The following is a 17689-nucleotide window of genomic DNA, read 5'->3' as shown; positions in this document are numbered from 1 at the left end:
ATGTAGAAAGCTGGTGGCACCACTGTCAGCTGAATTTAAATGACATTGATTACACCTATTGATTGGTGGTCAAAACCATGAGTTTACTGCCTGCCTCGTGTTATCAATCAAGGCTTTGATATGCTCATTCCCCTCTCGCTCAGTTCTCTGTGTCTGAGAAGAGTGCTGAGCAGCAGCTGTGAGGGTCAATGCTGTTCCCCTGAGAAAAGTCATTTATGTACTCAGCCCCTATTACTGTTTAATAGTGTGTAAACAAGAGGGTGGTCAGAGAGAACATGGCAATGCATTAACCTCTCTGCCTCTATCTGTCTCTGTTTGCCTCCCTCTCTCTGTCTCTCTCTGTCTTTCTGTCTGTTTATGTGTCTGGTGTTTGGCTCTGTCTATCTAACATTAAATCGCCTCTGGTTCTTGACTTCTTACTACTTCCACACATTTTAATGTTGTTTTCCTTTAATTTGGGCTTCATATTCTACAACTCTCACTCTTCTCCTTTCTTCCTCCCGTGGCCTGTCTCACCCTCTCTTTCTCTCTCTATCTCCCTTTTCTTCTTATTTTCACACTGCAGGGTATCTACAGCTGCATCCATGGGGTACAAATCGAGGAAAACAAGTCAACCATAGACTCACCATCAGCCACCATGAAGAAGAACATGAACAACACCCACTCCAATATCCTGCGGTTGCTCCGCACAGCCAAGGACATGACCGCCGTCCCGGGCATTAACGGCTCTACGCACGCCGCCCTGGAGTACAGCCACAGCGGTCGTGAGTCAGCTATCTATGATATCCAGGAACACCGGCGCAGCCTGGTGGGTCACCCTGTAGACTGCAAGTCAGCGCCGCCTTACCTGCCAGAGGACAACTTGTTTAGTGACTACATCAGCGAGGTGGAGAGGACTTTTGGCAACTTGCCCCTGAAGGACAGCAACCTCTACCAGGACCATTACCGACACCACCACCCGGCCTCGGCTCTGGGTATGTCCGGCCCCCCGCCTAATAGGCCGCGTAGTTTAGGCAGCGCTAGCTCATTGGAGGGGGGCATGTTCGATTGCGACAGTTTAGGGGGAGGGGTAGCGCCCATCTTTACCACCCAGCCCCGCCCCTCCATGACTCACAGGAACACCAATAAATTTGACCTGATCGCCGGCCACACCCCTGCGGATTCCAACCAGGGTGGGTTCAAGGGAAGCACTGTGTACGGCAGGTTTTCTTTCAAAGGAGGCGCATCCAGCACGGGGCTCATCGGGGGTCACGACAGGTACTGTGGTGGGGGTGGGGCAGGCTCAGGGGGTGACGATGGGAACATTCGCTCTGATGTATCGGATATCTCCACCCACACTGTCACCTACGGCAACCTGGAGGGCAACACCAAGCGGCGTAAGCAGTACAGGGACAGCCTGAAAAAGAGGCCAGCCTCGGCCAAGTGCAGACGGGAGCATGACGAGATAGAGCTGAGCGGCTTCAGGAGGAGACCCCACCACCACACCGTCCACCACCACTTCCCCCATGGGCCCTTGGCACACCGCACGGTCTCACCTCCCCTGGAGCGGAAGAGGGGAGGAGGAGGGGGTAATTCTTCACCTTACTTATTCCGCAAAGACAAGGAGAACCTGAGGGATTTCTATGCGGACCAGTTCCGCTCCAAGGAGGGCAAGGCCAATTGGGAGCAAGAGGGTGGAAGTGGAGGAAGTGGTGTGGGCGGTGGTAGTGGTGGTGGTATCTGTAAAAGCTTAGTGCCTGTGGAAGACTTCCTCAAAGGTAAAGGCAAGAAGCCTGAGTGTAAAGGTGGGCTAGGCTCAGTGCCGGGAGGACAGCAGGCCCACACCTGCTGGGAGAAGGGGGTTTCTGGGCTAGGAGGGGGAGGCATAGCAGGGGGTGACTGGGAGTGTCGTAACTGCCACAATGTGTGTCACCATGGTGCAGGTGTAGGAGGAGGCGGCACATGCCCAGCTAGCGGAGTTGGGGGGAGCAGCAGTCGCCCCAGCTCCGCTACCTGCAAACGCTGTGACTCCTGTAAGATGCAGCCGAGTAACCTTTACAACATCAGCGAGGACAATAACATGATGTTCCCTGGAGGGAAAAGTAGCGTAGGACCCAGCCAAACGCAAACTCAGGCACAGCGCAGGAAGCTAGGGCCCGGTGGGAGGGTGTTACGGAGGCAACACTCATATGACACATTTGTGGACCTGCAGAGGGAGGGGGCAGGCCGCATGGGAGGGGTTGGTGGGGGCTTAGGGGGCCAGTTTCCCCAGCCCCGGAGCGTGAGCTTGAAAGACAAAGACCGCTTCATGGAGGGCCCCAGCCCTTATGCTCACATGTTTGAGAGGTATGCAGGTGAAAGGGAGTCTCCGATGTTTGGAGGAATAGGTGGGGATAGGGTGAAAGGAGGCTCCTCATTCAGTTTGTTCCGTGGAGGCGAAGGTGGGTTGCATCGGCGGTCGGTGGGGGAGCGAGACCTGAGAGACAGAGATAGAGCTATGATGGGAGGTGGGGGCTGTGGTGGTGGTGGTGGTGGTGGTAGCAGAGGGGCCGGGACTTACTCCTTGTCTAAATCTCTCTACCCAGATAAGGTGAACCAGAACCCCTTCATCCCAACCTTCGGCGACGACCAGTGTCTATTACACGGTGCCAAACCGTACTACATCAAAAAGCCACAGACGCAGCAACAGCAGCAGCAGCAACTTCTCAACAACAGCCGAGGAGGCGGGGACTTCTGTGGCTCCATGGGAGCGACTTCCTATTTGCCCGCGTCTGCCACAGCTGGGGTGATGTCCAATGTGGCCCCCAGGTTCCCGAAAGAGCTGTGTCTGGGCGGGGTGGGAGGGCCCATGGGGAACCACCACGCGGCCAACAAGCTACTGCCTGGGGGCAGGGACACGTTAGGTTTGGGGCAGGTACAGAGACCCTTCAACGGTGCCAGCAATGGACACGTTTATGAAAAGCTCTCCAGCATTGAGTCAGACGTCTGAGGATGAAGACGGAGGAAGAAAGAGAGATAGAGAAGATGAAGTGGGTGAATAAAAGAGGGGTATGGAGAGAAACATACAGAGGCAAAAAAGAGAAACGGCTGAGGCTGATAACCTTGCTGTGTGACGAGAATGAGGAGACACGACACTGTGCGTTGTTCTCACTCCGCTAAACGGAAAGAATTTGGACGATGCACAGGGGCCACTGCAGGCTAAGCTGTGGTGAAGTCCGGCGGGAGACAAGTTTTTAATGAGAAGAGAGGATTCTGGTGCTGCTCTGACGCTCAGAGAAAGATAGGAAGGGAGGGAGGGAGGGAGGGAGGGATGGAGGGGAAAAAGTGAAATAAAATCTCCAGTCTCTGCTCTCTTCACATGCTCATTGTCTTTCCCTCCCTCCTGCAGTTCCTTAACACCAAAACAAACATTTTGTTTAGCAACGGAAATACAATCATGAATGAGAAATCAACACTTCTGTTGAAGTAACAGGGTAAACTAATAATAATTGTATTAATAATGTTAATAATATTATTGAATATTATTCTAGTGTTTAATGATGATCGGTTTGGATTGTTTTTAAATTTTATTTATTTATTTAAATAGTTCATGTTACATATTTGTGAGATGTTAATTCTTTCTTAGCTTACCAATATTACAGGAGGCTGGTAGACCAGTTGTCGGTACAGATCTTTTTGGGGTTCCTGTAATTTGGACTCTTCTTTGCTATTAATTCTTCATGTTTGATTTTTTTACTTTTCTTATTTTTGAGTGCTGTGAAGTGTATGTGAAAGGCATGACTCGCTGAGTACATTCTATGTACTTATAAATTTGCAAAGAAGGTTTTTCTTTCAGCTGCAGAAGCAACATCATCATACTGATTTGCCGTCTCCTCTCGTTTTTTTGCTTGGCAGTACCAAATGGGTGTCACATTTTGAGCTGGATGTGCCTTAAAGGATTAATACTGATTTTCTACACAAAAGATCTTTTCTGTTGGTAGACAGATCCACCTGCAAACAATTATTCAATTTGTGAGTGAAAACACACACAGGCTTTTAAGCATCGAACAGATGTTATGAAGTTAAACACAAAAATTGCTGCAGTCGAGGAAGCTTAAATTCTTACATTGACCCCCCCCCCCAACAATAAAAGGAAACAACAGCAGCATTACAAGGGTTAAAACCACAGTGCCATGATGAATAAACATTCCTGTTTCCCCCAAAAGCCAGGTATGACAGAGCCGTGCTGCTGTTTGTAAAGAAATAACGCTTAGAAATAAAATAGAAGCACTTCTTCTGCAAGTCAGTTTCCTTTAAATCATTTACAAAAAAAAGCTCAACAAGCTTTATCACTCCTCACCTCCTCATAACCGATGACCCAGGACCCAGCTATCCATTAAATACAAGTCGATCACATTTTATGTCCGCTTGTTGCTCTCATGGCGTTTCACCGGGTCTGACCCACTTGGCCGTGACAGTTGTTCAGGATGGGGAAATGGACAATGGACTCTCAGCGTGAGACCTGTGTTTCTGGGAAGAGCAGACCGACATGTTAATTATTTCATGACTGCGGCTATAAGCCCTCCCTGCTGTATTAGATGGCCAGTGATGGCTGAGTGATGCCAGGAGTTCCAGTGTTTAACATTTTACTCCTCTGGTTTAGAGGGAGCACAGCAGGCTCATCACTTCAACCACACTAGTACACAGTCCCATATAATCATCTCATGATTTAGTCATGAGATGATTATAAAATATGATTATAAAATGGAATTTACTTGCGTTTAAACGTGTTTTTTAGCGTTGAAATGCGGTAGATAACATAAAAAAGGGAGAAACTTGTACTCACTATACAGCTATAGAATAGAGTCCCCCTGCAATGTAAAGGAATCGTTCAACATTTTGGGAAATAAGCTTATTAGCTTTCTTGCAGGCAGTTAGAGGAGAAGATTAATAACACAGTCTTATATCTGTTTGTTAAATATGAAACTACTGCCAGTAGCTGGTTAGCTTGGCATAAAAATTGGGAACAGGGAAACGGCTAGCCTGGCTCTGTCCAAAGGTAACAAAATCCACCTATCAACACCCCTAAAGCCGACTAATTAACATGTTATATCTTATTTGTTCAATCTTTGCAAAAACCAAAGCGTAAAGACAACATGTTGTGGTTTTATGGGGGGTTATGTATCAGATGATTTGTACCAATCAGAAATAGTCAGCACCACCAAAAACCACACATTTTTAAACCATGTGGTGGGCCTCAGAGGGTCTGGTAGGCAGATTTTGTTACCTGTGGACAGAGGCAGGCCAGCTGTTTCCCCCTGTTTCCAGTCTCTGTTCTAAGCAAAGCTAAGGGCCTGCTGGCTATAGCTTCATATTTAATGGAGAGACATGAAAGCGATATCAATCATCTCATCAAATTCTCAGAAGACGCATATTTCTCAAAATGCCGACCTATTACTTTAAGTTATTGTCTTGCAGTCCTGACATGAGACATAGTTTACTATCAGCCTGTCCCTCTGTGCAATCTGTCATGTTGCTCAAACTCATATTTTCACCAAACAGATCCCAAAAAAATTATCGCAGTATGTACTGTGACATTGATTTCTCCCTCCACTGGACCATAATCTGTCTCTCACGCTGAGATTTTGATGAAGGAACGAATTTGCCCACAAGTCCGAAGTCCTTTGTGGATTGTGTCTACAGCAGACTGTTGATGTAGGAAAAGAATAAAGAGGAAGGCAGGAGAAATTCAACAGTGTCCTAAAAGCAGGTTGTACATTTTCTAAAAAGCATTGCCTTTTTTTACATTGATCCATAGGCAGTTCCCAAATCCACAGCATCAGACACACAGGTCATCTCTGCTCTAACACTTTTAAAAGACAAAAAAATAAGCTGTGTTTTGTTTAATTTAAAGCCTTCCCACCATTAAAATATAATAATTTACTATTTGAGACAACTGTTCTCCCTGTTCAGTTATTTACTGTCACTTGCCCAAACAAATTTTAATATCTAAGCACAATCTGACTGAGATCATCTAACACTAAGTTTGTTGTACATCCCAGTGAAAACTTTAGAAGACTTTCGTTCTCTTGGTTGACAAGTCAGTATGTATGATACTAAGGGGCTTGTAAGGACTTGCATGTATACTCCTAGTTTTTTTCTTTATTTCTGTTTTTTAAATCTTAACTTTTAGCCCAAGAAAATGGGTGTTTTTGAACGATATTTGGAGTTTTAACAATTTCATTGGTACTGATGATCCATGTAGTACTGTAAGTGTGTGTGCGTGTGTGCTTGTTTGTGCAAGAGAAGACACAAATCTAACCGTCTAAATTTTGGTTATACTCAAATATGGTTAATTGATTAAAAATTTTCACTAGGATAGAAAACATTTTTTATTGTCAATGTTATACAAAGATCGACACTTGTTAGTTTCTGTAAATGCTTTTTAACAAGGTTGAGGTTTTAATACATTCATTGTCACTGAAGAAGCCTTTTTTCATTTCAACTACTTTTCCTATTTTTTTTCTTTTGAATATAACTCCGTATGTTTCACTATTTCTGTTATTGTATGTGCCTGAATACATACGCTTGATTACCTCTGTGTGTGCTCATATGGAAGAGAGACAGAGTGTGTGTGAGAGATAACTGTTTATTGTACATGTATTATAAAACTATGTAAATACTTTACCTCACGCTCATGGACTTTTGATAAAAAACTGTACAAAACGGCAGAGAATAGATCTATTTGGGATAAATCTTTGATTCGCAGGTCCCCTTGCAAAATTGCTTTTTTAACAACTTCAGGCCAGGATACGTGCAATCATTTATTATGACAGACATAGTGTGAACATTCAATAAGTCGAGGTTTGTTGATGTGTTTTTATTTCCTTTTCGATTTGGTCAAAGACCAGTTTAGGCGGTTGTTTTTCTCAAAGGGAAAATTGTAAAGCACCATAGATTATCACAATGGAAAGCACAATAGATTATCTAATGCATTTTTACAGAGGTAGTCTCTTTTTTTCCTCTTTGGCTGCATCTTCTGTTTTTGTGTTTTGCCACAGAAGGTCGAACAACTCCATCCCTGAGCTGTACAGATTGTGAAAAATGTACATACGACAAAAATCTAGTTCACTCTCACATTTTTTGTATGGAGAGAAATTACTTGTGTGAAGAGAGTATTTCAAATTTGATTGAATATTTAGTAATATTGAAAATGAGATCAAACACAGTCAATGTGAAAATAAGTGCTGAGAAATATTATTCTTCTGTCTCTTTGGAATAAAAGTGTTGAGTATTAATAAAAAATAAGAACTCTAACACTTGTCTTGTTCTTTTATTCCCTTCTTTTATTTATTATTAATTCCTTGTGTCCACAGGTTGGCAGTCAGCAACAGGACTTCTTTCGTGTGTGTCCTATTTATATTTGTTCTTCAAATGCACCGGGTACATGTTGTAACAGATCATATGTTATGTCCCATAGGTCAGCAGTGGATCAGAGATCATGGCTGCAGCTGAGTTGTATCTTTTCCTCTTTCATTGCACCTTTTTTTTTTTTTTAATTCCTCTCTGTCTTTTAACAAACATAAATCTCATTGCATGAGAATGATTTTGCTCCCCATGTCGGACAAGTGGGTTTTTTTTTTGGTTTTTTTTATAGACCAAAGAGGCATGAAATTTAAAAGGTGGAGTCAGAGGGAGAAGAGAAAAAAAATAATAATGAGAGATATATTGAGGGAAAGGAGAAGTGATGCAAACTGTACAGAGCAGCAGAGATCAAAGTCCCCCAAATCTCCCCCTCAATCCTCAGACTCTGAAAGCCAGCAACAGGAGTTATATAAAGAAACCAGCATGTCGGAAAATGAACCGATGCCTCCTGTATAGGTTTGGTGGGAGAATTAGAACATCTGCATTCCTGGATGCTAAAACGGAACAAGGTGAGGCGGTGGATATAATCTTTTAATCAGTTTTATCTCCGATCTAAAATCCACTCTCTGGTCTGTACTGTTCTCTCTCTCTTAGCCATCCCTTCTGCTTACTTCTTCACTCCCTACACCAACCCAACAACCTTGGGATGCATTGCAACACATGTAACTACTTCTTGACAATTAACTGTTACCTAGCAACTGGCTCTTTTTCCAGAGATGGGGAGGGGAGGTTGTAGAAAGAGAGACAGAGAGCGAGAAAGAGATTTATACAGAATTCCCACAGCATCTTAACTGGATTGGGTGCAACAATGCATCGACAATACAATACCAAAATGGAAAGTACAGCCTGAGCTTAACGCCCACACATAGCAGCGTAGAGGGGAGAGAAATAGAGGAGGATGAGGAGGGGTGGTGGCAGTTGATGTACAGATTACAGTATGAAAAAAAGGGGGTGGGCTGAAGCCCATGGAGGAGAATCACAGCAAAACAAAAGAGGAATTGACAAGCGGCGAGTGTGCAGATGCAGGTTGAAAATGAGAGAATGTGTGGAGAGGGAAAAAAAAGAGGAGGAACATGACACTGCAGTATGTGGTGTGGATGACAAGGGGAGTTGTAGAAGAGGAGAGAAGCTGGTTGCTGTAGAAACACTTGGCGAAGTTTTAATGAAGGCATAAAGTTCGATGCCTGTGCCCACAATATGCACAGACACACACACACATGCAAACAAACACTATAATTATGTTAGCAGATAATGGGCACCCCCTGCTGGGCCCACAAGGACCATGCCTGACTTCAGCTCGGAGGCTTGAACAAAAGATCAAGCCTCCATGAGTCAGTCTAATGTCACTTCTGATAACAGCAGCAGGCAAGCACTGACACCCTGTGGCAAAAACATGGCTCCCTCCAGTCACCGGATGTAGTTCAGGACATAGTGAACAGGTAGATGGAAGCATGGCTTTTGTCTGATATTTTACCTAATACTCTCTCTCTCTGTCAGTATATTTATTGCTGGAGTTTAAAGCATGAGTTCACATTTGTCAAGTCTGTTCTAAAACAATAAGGACATGTCAGTATGTGCATTAAAGGACTACTGGTTGCTTCAATCTCATATTAAAGACAGTGCAAATGTGAAAGAAATCCAATTGATTTGTCTAACTCAGACTGCAAGTCTTTTTCTAGTAACAATTCATTTTACAAGTCTGCTATTTCCAAAGAACTTTTTGAAGGTTTCAATTAAAGAACCCTTTAGTTTGAATTATTGACTTCCGAAATTGCTCCATTTAAACCTCAGTGGATATTTATTCCCCATTCATTTATTATCAGAAAGTTTATTCATTTATGCTGAATTGTGTGTTTGTTAGTAGACACATTTTGCACGTGTAGCTCAACTGCTATACTCTGAAAAAAAGTCTCAAGGTGGTGCTAGCTTAGCAGTTAGAAATAACTGGAACTGTACCAACTGATCACTCTATATTTTACCGCGATTAGCTCCGAATTATGTGATTCTTTCCAGGAAACTTTTTATGAGATTATTTGGAAATATATTGGAATTCCCCAACACGTAAAATAACTGGTTACACTTTAACAACCCCATCATTTACACTGAAATCACTTTAGGTAGGAGTCTCTTATGGTTGTTTATTGTGGACCTTCCCTGTTAGGCAGAGTTTAAGAAACAAAGCACCGTGTTGATAAATGCTCCTGGCAAATCCAGTGTGAACTTAAGCTTTATCCCTCTAATGCATATTGTTTCCCCGAGGCAACAGAAGGTGTGTTTGGCCCTCTCACCCTCACATTTACGACAAATCTAATTTTCACACACTGTAATGTGTCATGACATGTTTCTGGTTATTCAAATTAGGAGGCGATGTGGGTATAATGTTGTATATGGATGTGGGGACGCAGTTTTCAGGAAGCAGAGCCACATAGATAAATAAGTAGTTTGTTAGAAAGAAGCATGATTTATAACTTAAAGCAATTTTATTCTTATAAATACATATTCCTAAAATGGGATTTTTCTATTTGATGCCTCTGGGTTACCTTGTACAGTTAGGCTCCTTGTTAGGATAACACCACTGTATCTCGTGATACTCACTGGTAATAATGGTCAAAGGCAGATGTTATGGTGTTAGATGGCAAAAAGTCTTTGATTATCAGAAAAACCAGGCCTTTCAAGAAATAGGGTGTAATAACTAAACAAGTATGAAACATATAAAAACTGTCACTCATATAAATATAGCACACGAAAACAAAAACACCATTCAGTGGCAGATTGTTAGCCGAGGAATAGCATACATTCGTTTTATTTGTGTTAAAACAGCTGGAGGAGTCAGTCTGGGCTTCTTTTTTCTCTAGTTATGAATTTCTTCCTCTTTCTTAATAGTCCACTATTTGCGTCTACTATGTGTCTTCTTGGCTTCCCCTGCCACATTTTTTGTTGTGCTTTTATGCTCTTTATGTACAGAGAACCAAAGTGTTCAATAGTAAATGAATAAAGAGGTCATCGCTTAGACTGTTTCCAAACTCTTTGTATTTCCAAATGTTCTTGTTTTGCCAAAGTCTGTTTTGATAATGCCACTTTTCCCGATCAACCACTTCATGTCATGATGTCACTTTTTAAAGTTTTTGCCTGTCAATCAAGACAAATAGAGAGCAGTTCTCACTCATTCAGACAACCAATCATTTATTATCATTATTAATACTAAACACTCCATATTTGTTTCTGTGCCAATAAATGAGGAGGAAAAATAAAAAGACATACATCACATAATAACAACTAAACCACGCATGAGAGGTGAGCAACTCCCATCTGCGGAAGAGGGCCAGGAGATGAACAAACAAATATGAATGTTTTTGTCAGGCTTTAGTTTTCTAGGTCAAGAATGAAACTTCAAACTCGAAAAAAAATTTCGGATGTTGGACCCCAGAATTGAATGTTGAAAAGGGCTTTGGAGCTGAGGAAGAAAGTAAAATAATAATGTAGATGTATAGTGTTAAGGAAGGAGGAAGGAGGTGTGTGTTCCTGTACGTGTCATGATTTCAAACACTATCCGACATGAACAGTTCAACAATGAAATACTGATAATCACAGGAGTTTATAAAGGAAGATATAAGTTTTCTCTCTGATTAATACAAATCAAAATGGATTATTCCTGATCACACAGGACAAGTCGTGACTACATCTTGTTCTTTCACAAAAATGATGTCTATACAGCTCACAGATGGATATCATACATTATATATTATTGGCAGAGCATATTTCTATCAACCAAACTTTCCCACTCTTCATATCCCCCCTCTCCACGCTGCCCATCTCTCTATCTCTCACTCTGAACCAGCTTCACTTTCTTGTTCTTCAGGACTCGAACCCGTCTCCTCTTCACCACCCGGCTCCCCCTGGGCGGGCTGGCCCTAGGGGTGTAGCGGGCCAGTCTCGGCACCTCTCCTCTCAGGCTATGAGGTGCTAGAGCCCGGCTGCCCCCCGCGGCCTCCTCCTCCTCCTCCTCCTCCTCCTCCTCCTCCTCCTCCCGGTAGCCGTGGTGACGGAGGAACGGCTCCAGTGTTGCTAGGCGATGGGAGAGTTCGGTGATGCGGCGGTGCAGCAGCGTGACTTCTCTGAACAGGTCGTTGACAGACTCGGACAGAGGGCGCACCCTGCAGGATGAACAGAGGAGGCTCAGGCTCAGAGAACAACTCGCATTTATCAGGACACAACAACGACCACCAAACCCCTCCTATATGGGAGCAACACACCCAGACTGAAAGAGACGCAAAACTACATCTGTAGTCATTTTGCAGGTGAACCAGAAGTCTCACACACAGACACACAAAAAGGACTCAGCAACGTCATTTGTTGCTGTTTTGTTGGTCACTTTGTGTTTCTTCGTGTCTCTGTGGTCACTTGTGTCTCTTTTTGGTCACTTTGTGTCTCTATGTGGTCACTTATGTCCCTTTTTGGTTACTTTGTGTCTCTTTGTGGTCACTTTGTGTCACCTAACGTCTCTTTGTGGTCACTTTGCATCTCCTTAAGGTCATTTTGTGTCTCTTTGTGGTCACTATGTGTCTCTTTAAGGTCATTTTGTGTCTCTTTGTGGTCACTTTGTGTCTCTATGTGGTCACTTATGTCCCTTTTTGGTTACTTTGTGTCTCCTTGTGGTCACTTTGTGACACCTAGTGTCTCTTTGTGGTCACTTTGCATCTCTTTAAGGTAATTTTGTGTCTCTTTGTGGTCACCTCGTGTCTCTTTAAGGTCATTTTGCGTCCCTGTGGTTGTTTTGCATCTCTTTGAAGTAATTTGACTGACGTCACAACAAGAAATATTAGCTGTTACTTATAGCGGCTCAGGGCCAAGTGTGCCCATCCAGAAATACAACCATGTGTATGGGATACAATAATATGTCAGCTGAAAAAAGTTTATATTTTAACAGCTGGGAACAAAGTGAATAAGTGTATTTCCCAAAATGTGTTGCTTTAAATTTGTGCATCTACAGACCCATGACAACTGGGCAAAATCCATCTGCCGATGAAGATCATGATATGTGATATGATTGAAAGCTCCAAAACTAAATGGACCATATGGTGAGACTGTTGTCTCAAGAATGAGCCTCGGTTTTTCTGTGACTTTTATCTCCCTACCTGAGATAAAATGCTGTTTAAAAGAATACATTTCCACACAGCACATTCCGGTAGAAAAATACTAAAATATGTAGTAGAAAGAATAAAAGGGGAAAAAAAGACATCACATAAAAGCAAGTCAGTGGAAATTACACAACCTGCTCTGACAGGTCGGTTCAACATCAGTGAAATGGAGAGTTTCGAAAAGGTCCTACAGAGTCACAAGGGACTAAAAGATCTGTGATACTTGAGAACAAACCTAAGTAACTGTTGTAGTAGAGATAGGAATGACAAAAGTATGAACAGGAACCATTAAATAATGTAAAAGTCGCAGACCTGTCTTTGAAAAGTGACGTATCATGGTGACTCAAAAGAAGGCTGCTCAGACAGCACAGGAGATATTAGACGGAGTGGTATAGGTGTTTAAAGTCACCTGGAGTAGTCAGGCAGCAGTGTGCTGGGCTGGGAGTGCAGCGAAGTCTTGATCTCATTGAAGATGCGTTTTCCCCAGGCATCTAAAACTCTGGTCACACTTCGCACTGAGGCCACATTCACACTGTCAGCTGAAACCAAAACATGACACCATCAGGTGGAAAGAAAACCAGCCTGGAATCATGAAAATCAGAGAGGCACGTGTGTCGTAATTATTTTAAGCTCCAAACAGTCATCTCTGCAGAGTTTCTTAAATGTCTGCATTTCATTCAGTTCAGTGATAAATTATTCTTATAATTCACAACTTCAGACATCTTGTCACTCTGTGATTTACAGGCCCCGTATCTCTAAAATATTAGGGATCAAATGGAGGCTCATGATTTACCTCCCTCTCTGTAGTTCCAGTACCCATAATCCAGTTCATTTTCCTCGCCGCCTGCGTGGGCCCCGTTTACCATGGCAAACACCATCAGCAACATCAACAGAGAGGGAGGGGCCATGACGAGTAGAGAGACGCCCCCCCTTTAAAAACAAAAACAAGAAAAGGGGAAAAATAAACCTTCATGTGTTCTCTGTTGAAAATTTACAGATAAACTTCTTGTCTTGAATAAAAATCAGAAAGAGCATGAGATTGAAAAAACATGGGCTTCATGTGCACAGCCTGGAAAAAAATTACAGCGTCCGTCAGAGTTTTAGACTCAGCAGCATGCAGATGTGCACACACTTCTGTATCCACTGGTGGAAAGTAACTGAGTACACTTCCTCAAGTACTTGAGTAATTTGGAACTTTTACTTTACTTGAGTATTTCCATTTACTGCTCCTTTATGCTAGTTGTAGCTACTAGTTACTTTTCAGATTTTACATACAAAACATATGACCAATTTGTGAAATATAATGCATCGTTATATTTTAAACTAACCAGCTGATTCTAAAACTGTCAAAGCATTAAAGTGCTGCTTTTTGGATCATTGATGTGATGATGAATAACATAATAACATAACAGTGACAGGGCCATTCTGCAGAATGAGAACTTCTACTTGTGATACTTTAGCTACATTTTGTGGCTATATAATTCTGTACTTTTTTATTTTATTTTACTTTACACATTAAAAATATAACCACTGTAAAAAATATAATATATATAAGGACATTCACATACATATACACTGACATACTTATATCTACATAAATTCACATACCTGTGAGTGAAGGAAGCTAAAAACTTATACAAAGACCTTTCCTAAAATCTCCAGGCAAGATAAACGGATACAAAGATTACATTAAATGAAATAATGAGTGATAGAAAGAAAACAAAGAAAAAAAAGAAAAAGATATATATTTATATATATAAAACAGTGACTTATTGGTGCAATTATAGACCAGTCAACACTTTAAATAGGAAGTTACCAATGTCCAAGTTATTTTTTAAAAGTAAATGAAGATGAACAATATGTACGTCTGAATTCCACAAAACAGCATCTCTGTATCTAAATGAAAGCTTTTACTTTAAATGGAGTATTTTACAGTGTAGTATTGCTACTTTTACTTGATTGAATTATCTAAATACGTTTTCCATCACTGTCTGCATTTTTCTTAAATTATGTTATCAGCATTGGTGGAAAGTAACTAAGTAGATTAAGTACTGTACTGAAGAACAAATCTGAGGTACTTGTTCTTTACTTGAGTACTTCCATTTTATCCTACTTTATACTTCTGCTCCACTACACTTATCTGACAGTTTGGGATTTTACACAAAATGTGTCACAGATACGAACAGTTTAAGAAGTAGAATGAAATGTTATAGATTAGTATAGATCACCTCCACTTTTACTTACAACTACAAAATAAAAATGCTGTATATATAAGAGTAATGCAATGATATAATACACTATATGCAATAACAAATGCTCTGGAAGGGGCTATTCTTAATATACAGTACTTTTACTTTTCATACTTCAGCTACATTTTGCTGCCACCACTCCGCACCAAAAATCCAATTATTTTAACTGAAGACCTGGAGAAAACATACTTTTTGTCTTGTGACTGTTGGATCTGTGTGTGTCTGCTATGAGAAGAGGATGACCACAGTCCAATCTGAAAAAACAAAGGAAGTTTTTTAACCTTTTTTTTTTTTTTTTTTTTACCCTGTGGAGAAAAACAAGAATTATTATAAGAGAGAGGAGGTGAAGACAGGCCACCCAGAAAAGAGGACGACTAAAGAAAAAAAAGGGGGATTGCATCCAAATGACAAAGTCTAGGAATCATACTGGACAAATAATAAGCCATGGACTCATTGTTGAGGGATTATAAATGTTTTCAGGGGTTATGAATTTGGAGGCTGATCAAAGACAACGTGAAAATTAGCCGAACAATAACCTGAAACAGCTTCTTTCACATCTGGCAAAACATATCAACAACACTGAAAAATGATACGACAAACCAGTGTCCCTTTGCTATGATGAGTAATGTTGGTGTTTGTGCTGCAGCAACTACATTTTTAACTTTGCAGACTAACACTGCACTGGCAGAAGTATCACAGACTGGATACATGAATAACGAGCAAATGGGTTGATACTCACGAACTGAAGTGATGATGATGCTCCAAGTCTCAGCGGGAAATCCTTCTCCGACCTAGTCTGAATAGCAGATACCTCTGCTCCTCTTGCCTTTCCACTCCGTCACTGCCCTGCTCTTTTACTCGAATTTCTTCACCCCTCTCTCTCTTATTTTCTCTGATGCTCTCTCCACCCTTAGCTCACAGCTGTAATATAATTGCGAAGAAAGCGTAACAGGTCCAGAGCAGAAAGGCTTTAAAATACTTTTAAAGCTTTTAATTTGTTGAGAGCTGTTGTACCTTTACACCCCCAACACACACCCAACTCCCACTCTCTCTCTCTCTCTCTCTCTCTCTCTCTCTCTCTCTCTCTCTCTCTCTCTCTCTCACACACACACACACACACACACACTATGACATCCAGCTGCTGCCAGATGTGTGGCACATCCCCTTATTTCATACAGTCCTTGAACAGGTATATGTATGTCAGTGGCTGTAATTTCGCTCTGCTGCAGGATCACATTTCTAAAGTAATGTATTGTGGTCTCCTCAAAACTTGAGTTATGGACCGTTTTCATCTGTCTCTGCTTCCCACCATCTGCCCTTTACCCTTGCAACAGCAGTGCAGCCAAGAGCCTCAACACACCTTCCACAGCGAGACTAAAACAGCTACCTCTGCATTTCAGAGGGAAATACTTCCCTTATCACTCCACTACATTTATTTCAAAGCTGTAGTTATACTGCAGATTGGGATTCACATGCAAACAAATGATCAGTATAGAAAATATGTTGTATTGTAATGCCCAGCAGTATGCACAACAATTTATTTTGTTTGATTTTTTGGTGAATAAGTGGAAAAGTGTGATGTGTAGTTCGTTTTATGACAGAATAAAGCCAAACCCAAGCAGTTATCTCCTCCACCAGCTACATCAAATTGTGTCCATCATGATAATACAAAAATATATAGTATATACACTCTGAAATGGGTTAATCTACATGTTGAGTACTTTTACTTTTATCACTTTATTTAGGTATTCAGATCCTTTAAGTAAAAGTAGCATTACTGCAACACATTAATAGAAACACTCAATAACAGTCCTAGATTGACATTGTTACATCAGTAAAAGTACAGACGCATTGGCAACATAATAAACTTAAAGTGTCAGAAGTAAAATTAGTCAGTATGCACAATGGCTCCTGTCACTGTTTTATTATTATGTAGGTGGATCATCATTATTGATTTATTTACGTGTAAGTTGTACTTTACTGTTGTAGCAGGTTGTGGTGAAGCTTTATACTTTATACTCCTCCACATTTCAGAAAAAACGATTTTTACAAATTTATTTAAAAGCTGTAGTTATTTTGCAGATTCAAATTAGTAATAAAAATTATAATAAATAAATAAATTATGATTAAGCAATTAAAATCAGTCCCACGTTCACCAGCTGCAACATTATATTGATATGCACATGAATGTATCAATAATTATAATCCAATGATATAATATATATTATTCTGAAATTGATAATTCTGAAATACTTTTACTTTTGTTCCTCAAGTGTAATTTGATGGTAATACGTTCGTACTTTAATTCAAGTAAAAATAGAACTTGTACTTGTAACAGAGTATTTCTACCCTGTGGTATTGTAAGCAAAAGCATTTATTCCACCACTGCTTCAGGCTAGTTGAATGTATAACAGCACTCGTTTATATGTCAAATATAACTATAGCTGTAAAATGAAGTGAAGTAAAAAGGTACAATATTTTCCATATGAATTGTAGTGGAGTAGAAGTATAATATGGCAAATAATGGAGATACTTAACCAAAGTTCATCAAAACTGTAGTACACTAGTTTAGAAAAAAATAGTTACTTTCCAATACAGTTCACCACTGGGGACTTTTATTTTGTAGTAAGCAACCTGTTATCTCTTTGCTCCTTTTACAACCAAAAGGAAACACTGTGATCCAAGGCTCTCTGGTTAAGAAGTGCATCGATGCCCTTTTCACTTGCGTTTAAAATGGTTACATTTGTAGGTGCATTTAGGAGAATTTAAAAGTGCTCTGCTATATTGTGCTTCTTTCAACCAGGGTTGCTAATCTATCTGTGTTTTTATAGTAAGTAAAGGATCTTGGTACTTTACTCCGCAGGAAAAGGGGAGATCAGGAGTGTAGGAGACGGGAACTAAAATGGAATGAACTATTCT

The 17689-nt window shown here is 41.1% G+C and overlaps 2 protein-coding genes across 2 annotated transcripts in view; one reads left to right on the top strand and one right to left on the bottom strand.

Annotated features, from left to right (window-relative positions):
• The window catches only part of grin2bb (glutamate receptor, ionotropic, N-methyl D-aspartate 2B, genome duplicate b), a 90261-nt gene extending 87293 nt beyond the window's left edge, over positions 1 to 2968 (top strand). Inside the window, exon 16 of the mRNA XM_040144884.1 lies at positions 566 to 2968. Within this exon, the coding sequence (XP_040000818.1) occupies positions 566 to 2968 (2403 nt within the window). The remainder of the gene's footprint in view (positions 1 to 565) is intronic.
• An 8232-nt stretch (positions 2969 to 11200) lies between these two features.
• Positions 11201 to 15591, bottom strand: si:ch211-243a20.3 (uncharacterized protein LOC100151507 homolog). The gene is made up of 5 exons (XM_040146916.1): positions 15510 to 15591; positions 14960 to 15024; positions 13315 to 13451; positions 12931 to 13060; positions 11201 to 11537 (listed from the first exon to the last, which is right to left on the bottom strand). Exons 3-5 carry the CDS (start codon positions 13427 to 13429, stop codon positions 11201 to 11203), a joined length of 582 nt encoding a protein of 193 aa, XP_040002850.1. The 5' UTR covers positions 13430 to 13451; positions 14960 to 15024; positions 15510 to 15591.
• Positions 15592 to 17689: the final 2098 nt, after the last annotated feature.

Source organism: Xiphias gladius, chromosome 15, assembly GCF_016859285.1.
Source record: "Xiphias gladius isolate SHS-SW01 ecotype Sanya breed wild chromosome 15, ASM1685928v1, whole genome shotgun sequence".
NCBI lineage: Eukaryota > Metazoa > Chordata > Actinopteri > Istiophoriformes > Xiphiidae > Xiphias > Xiphias gladius.
Note: the sequence above shows the minus strand (reverse complement) of the source record. Positions and strands in the feature narration are given on the sequence as shown.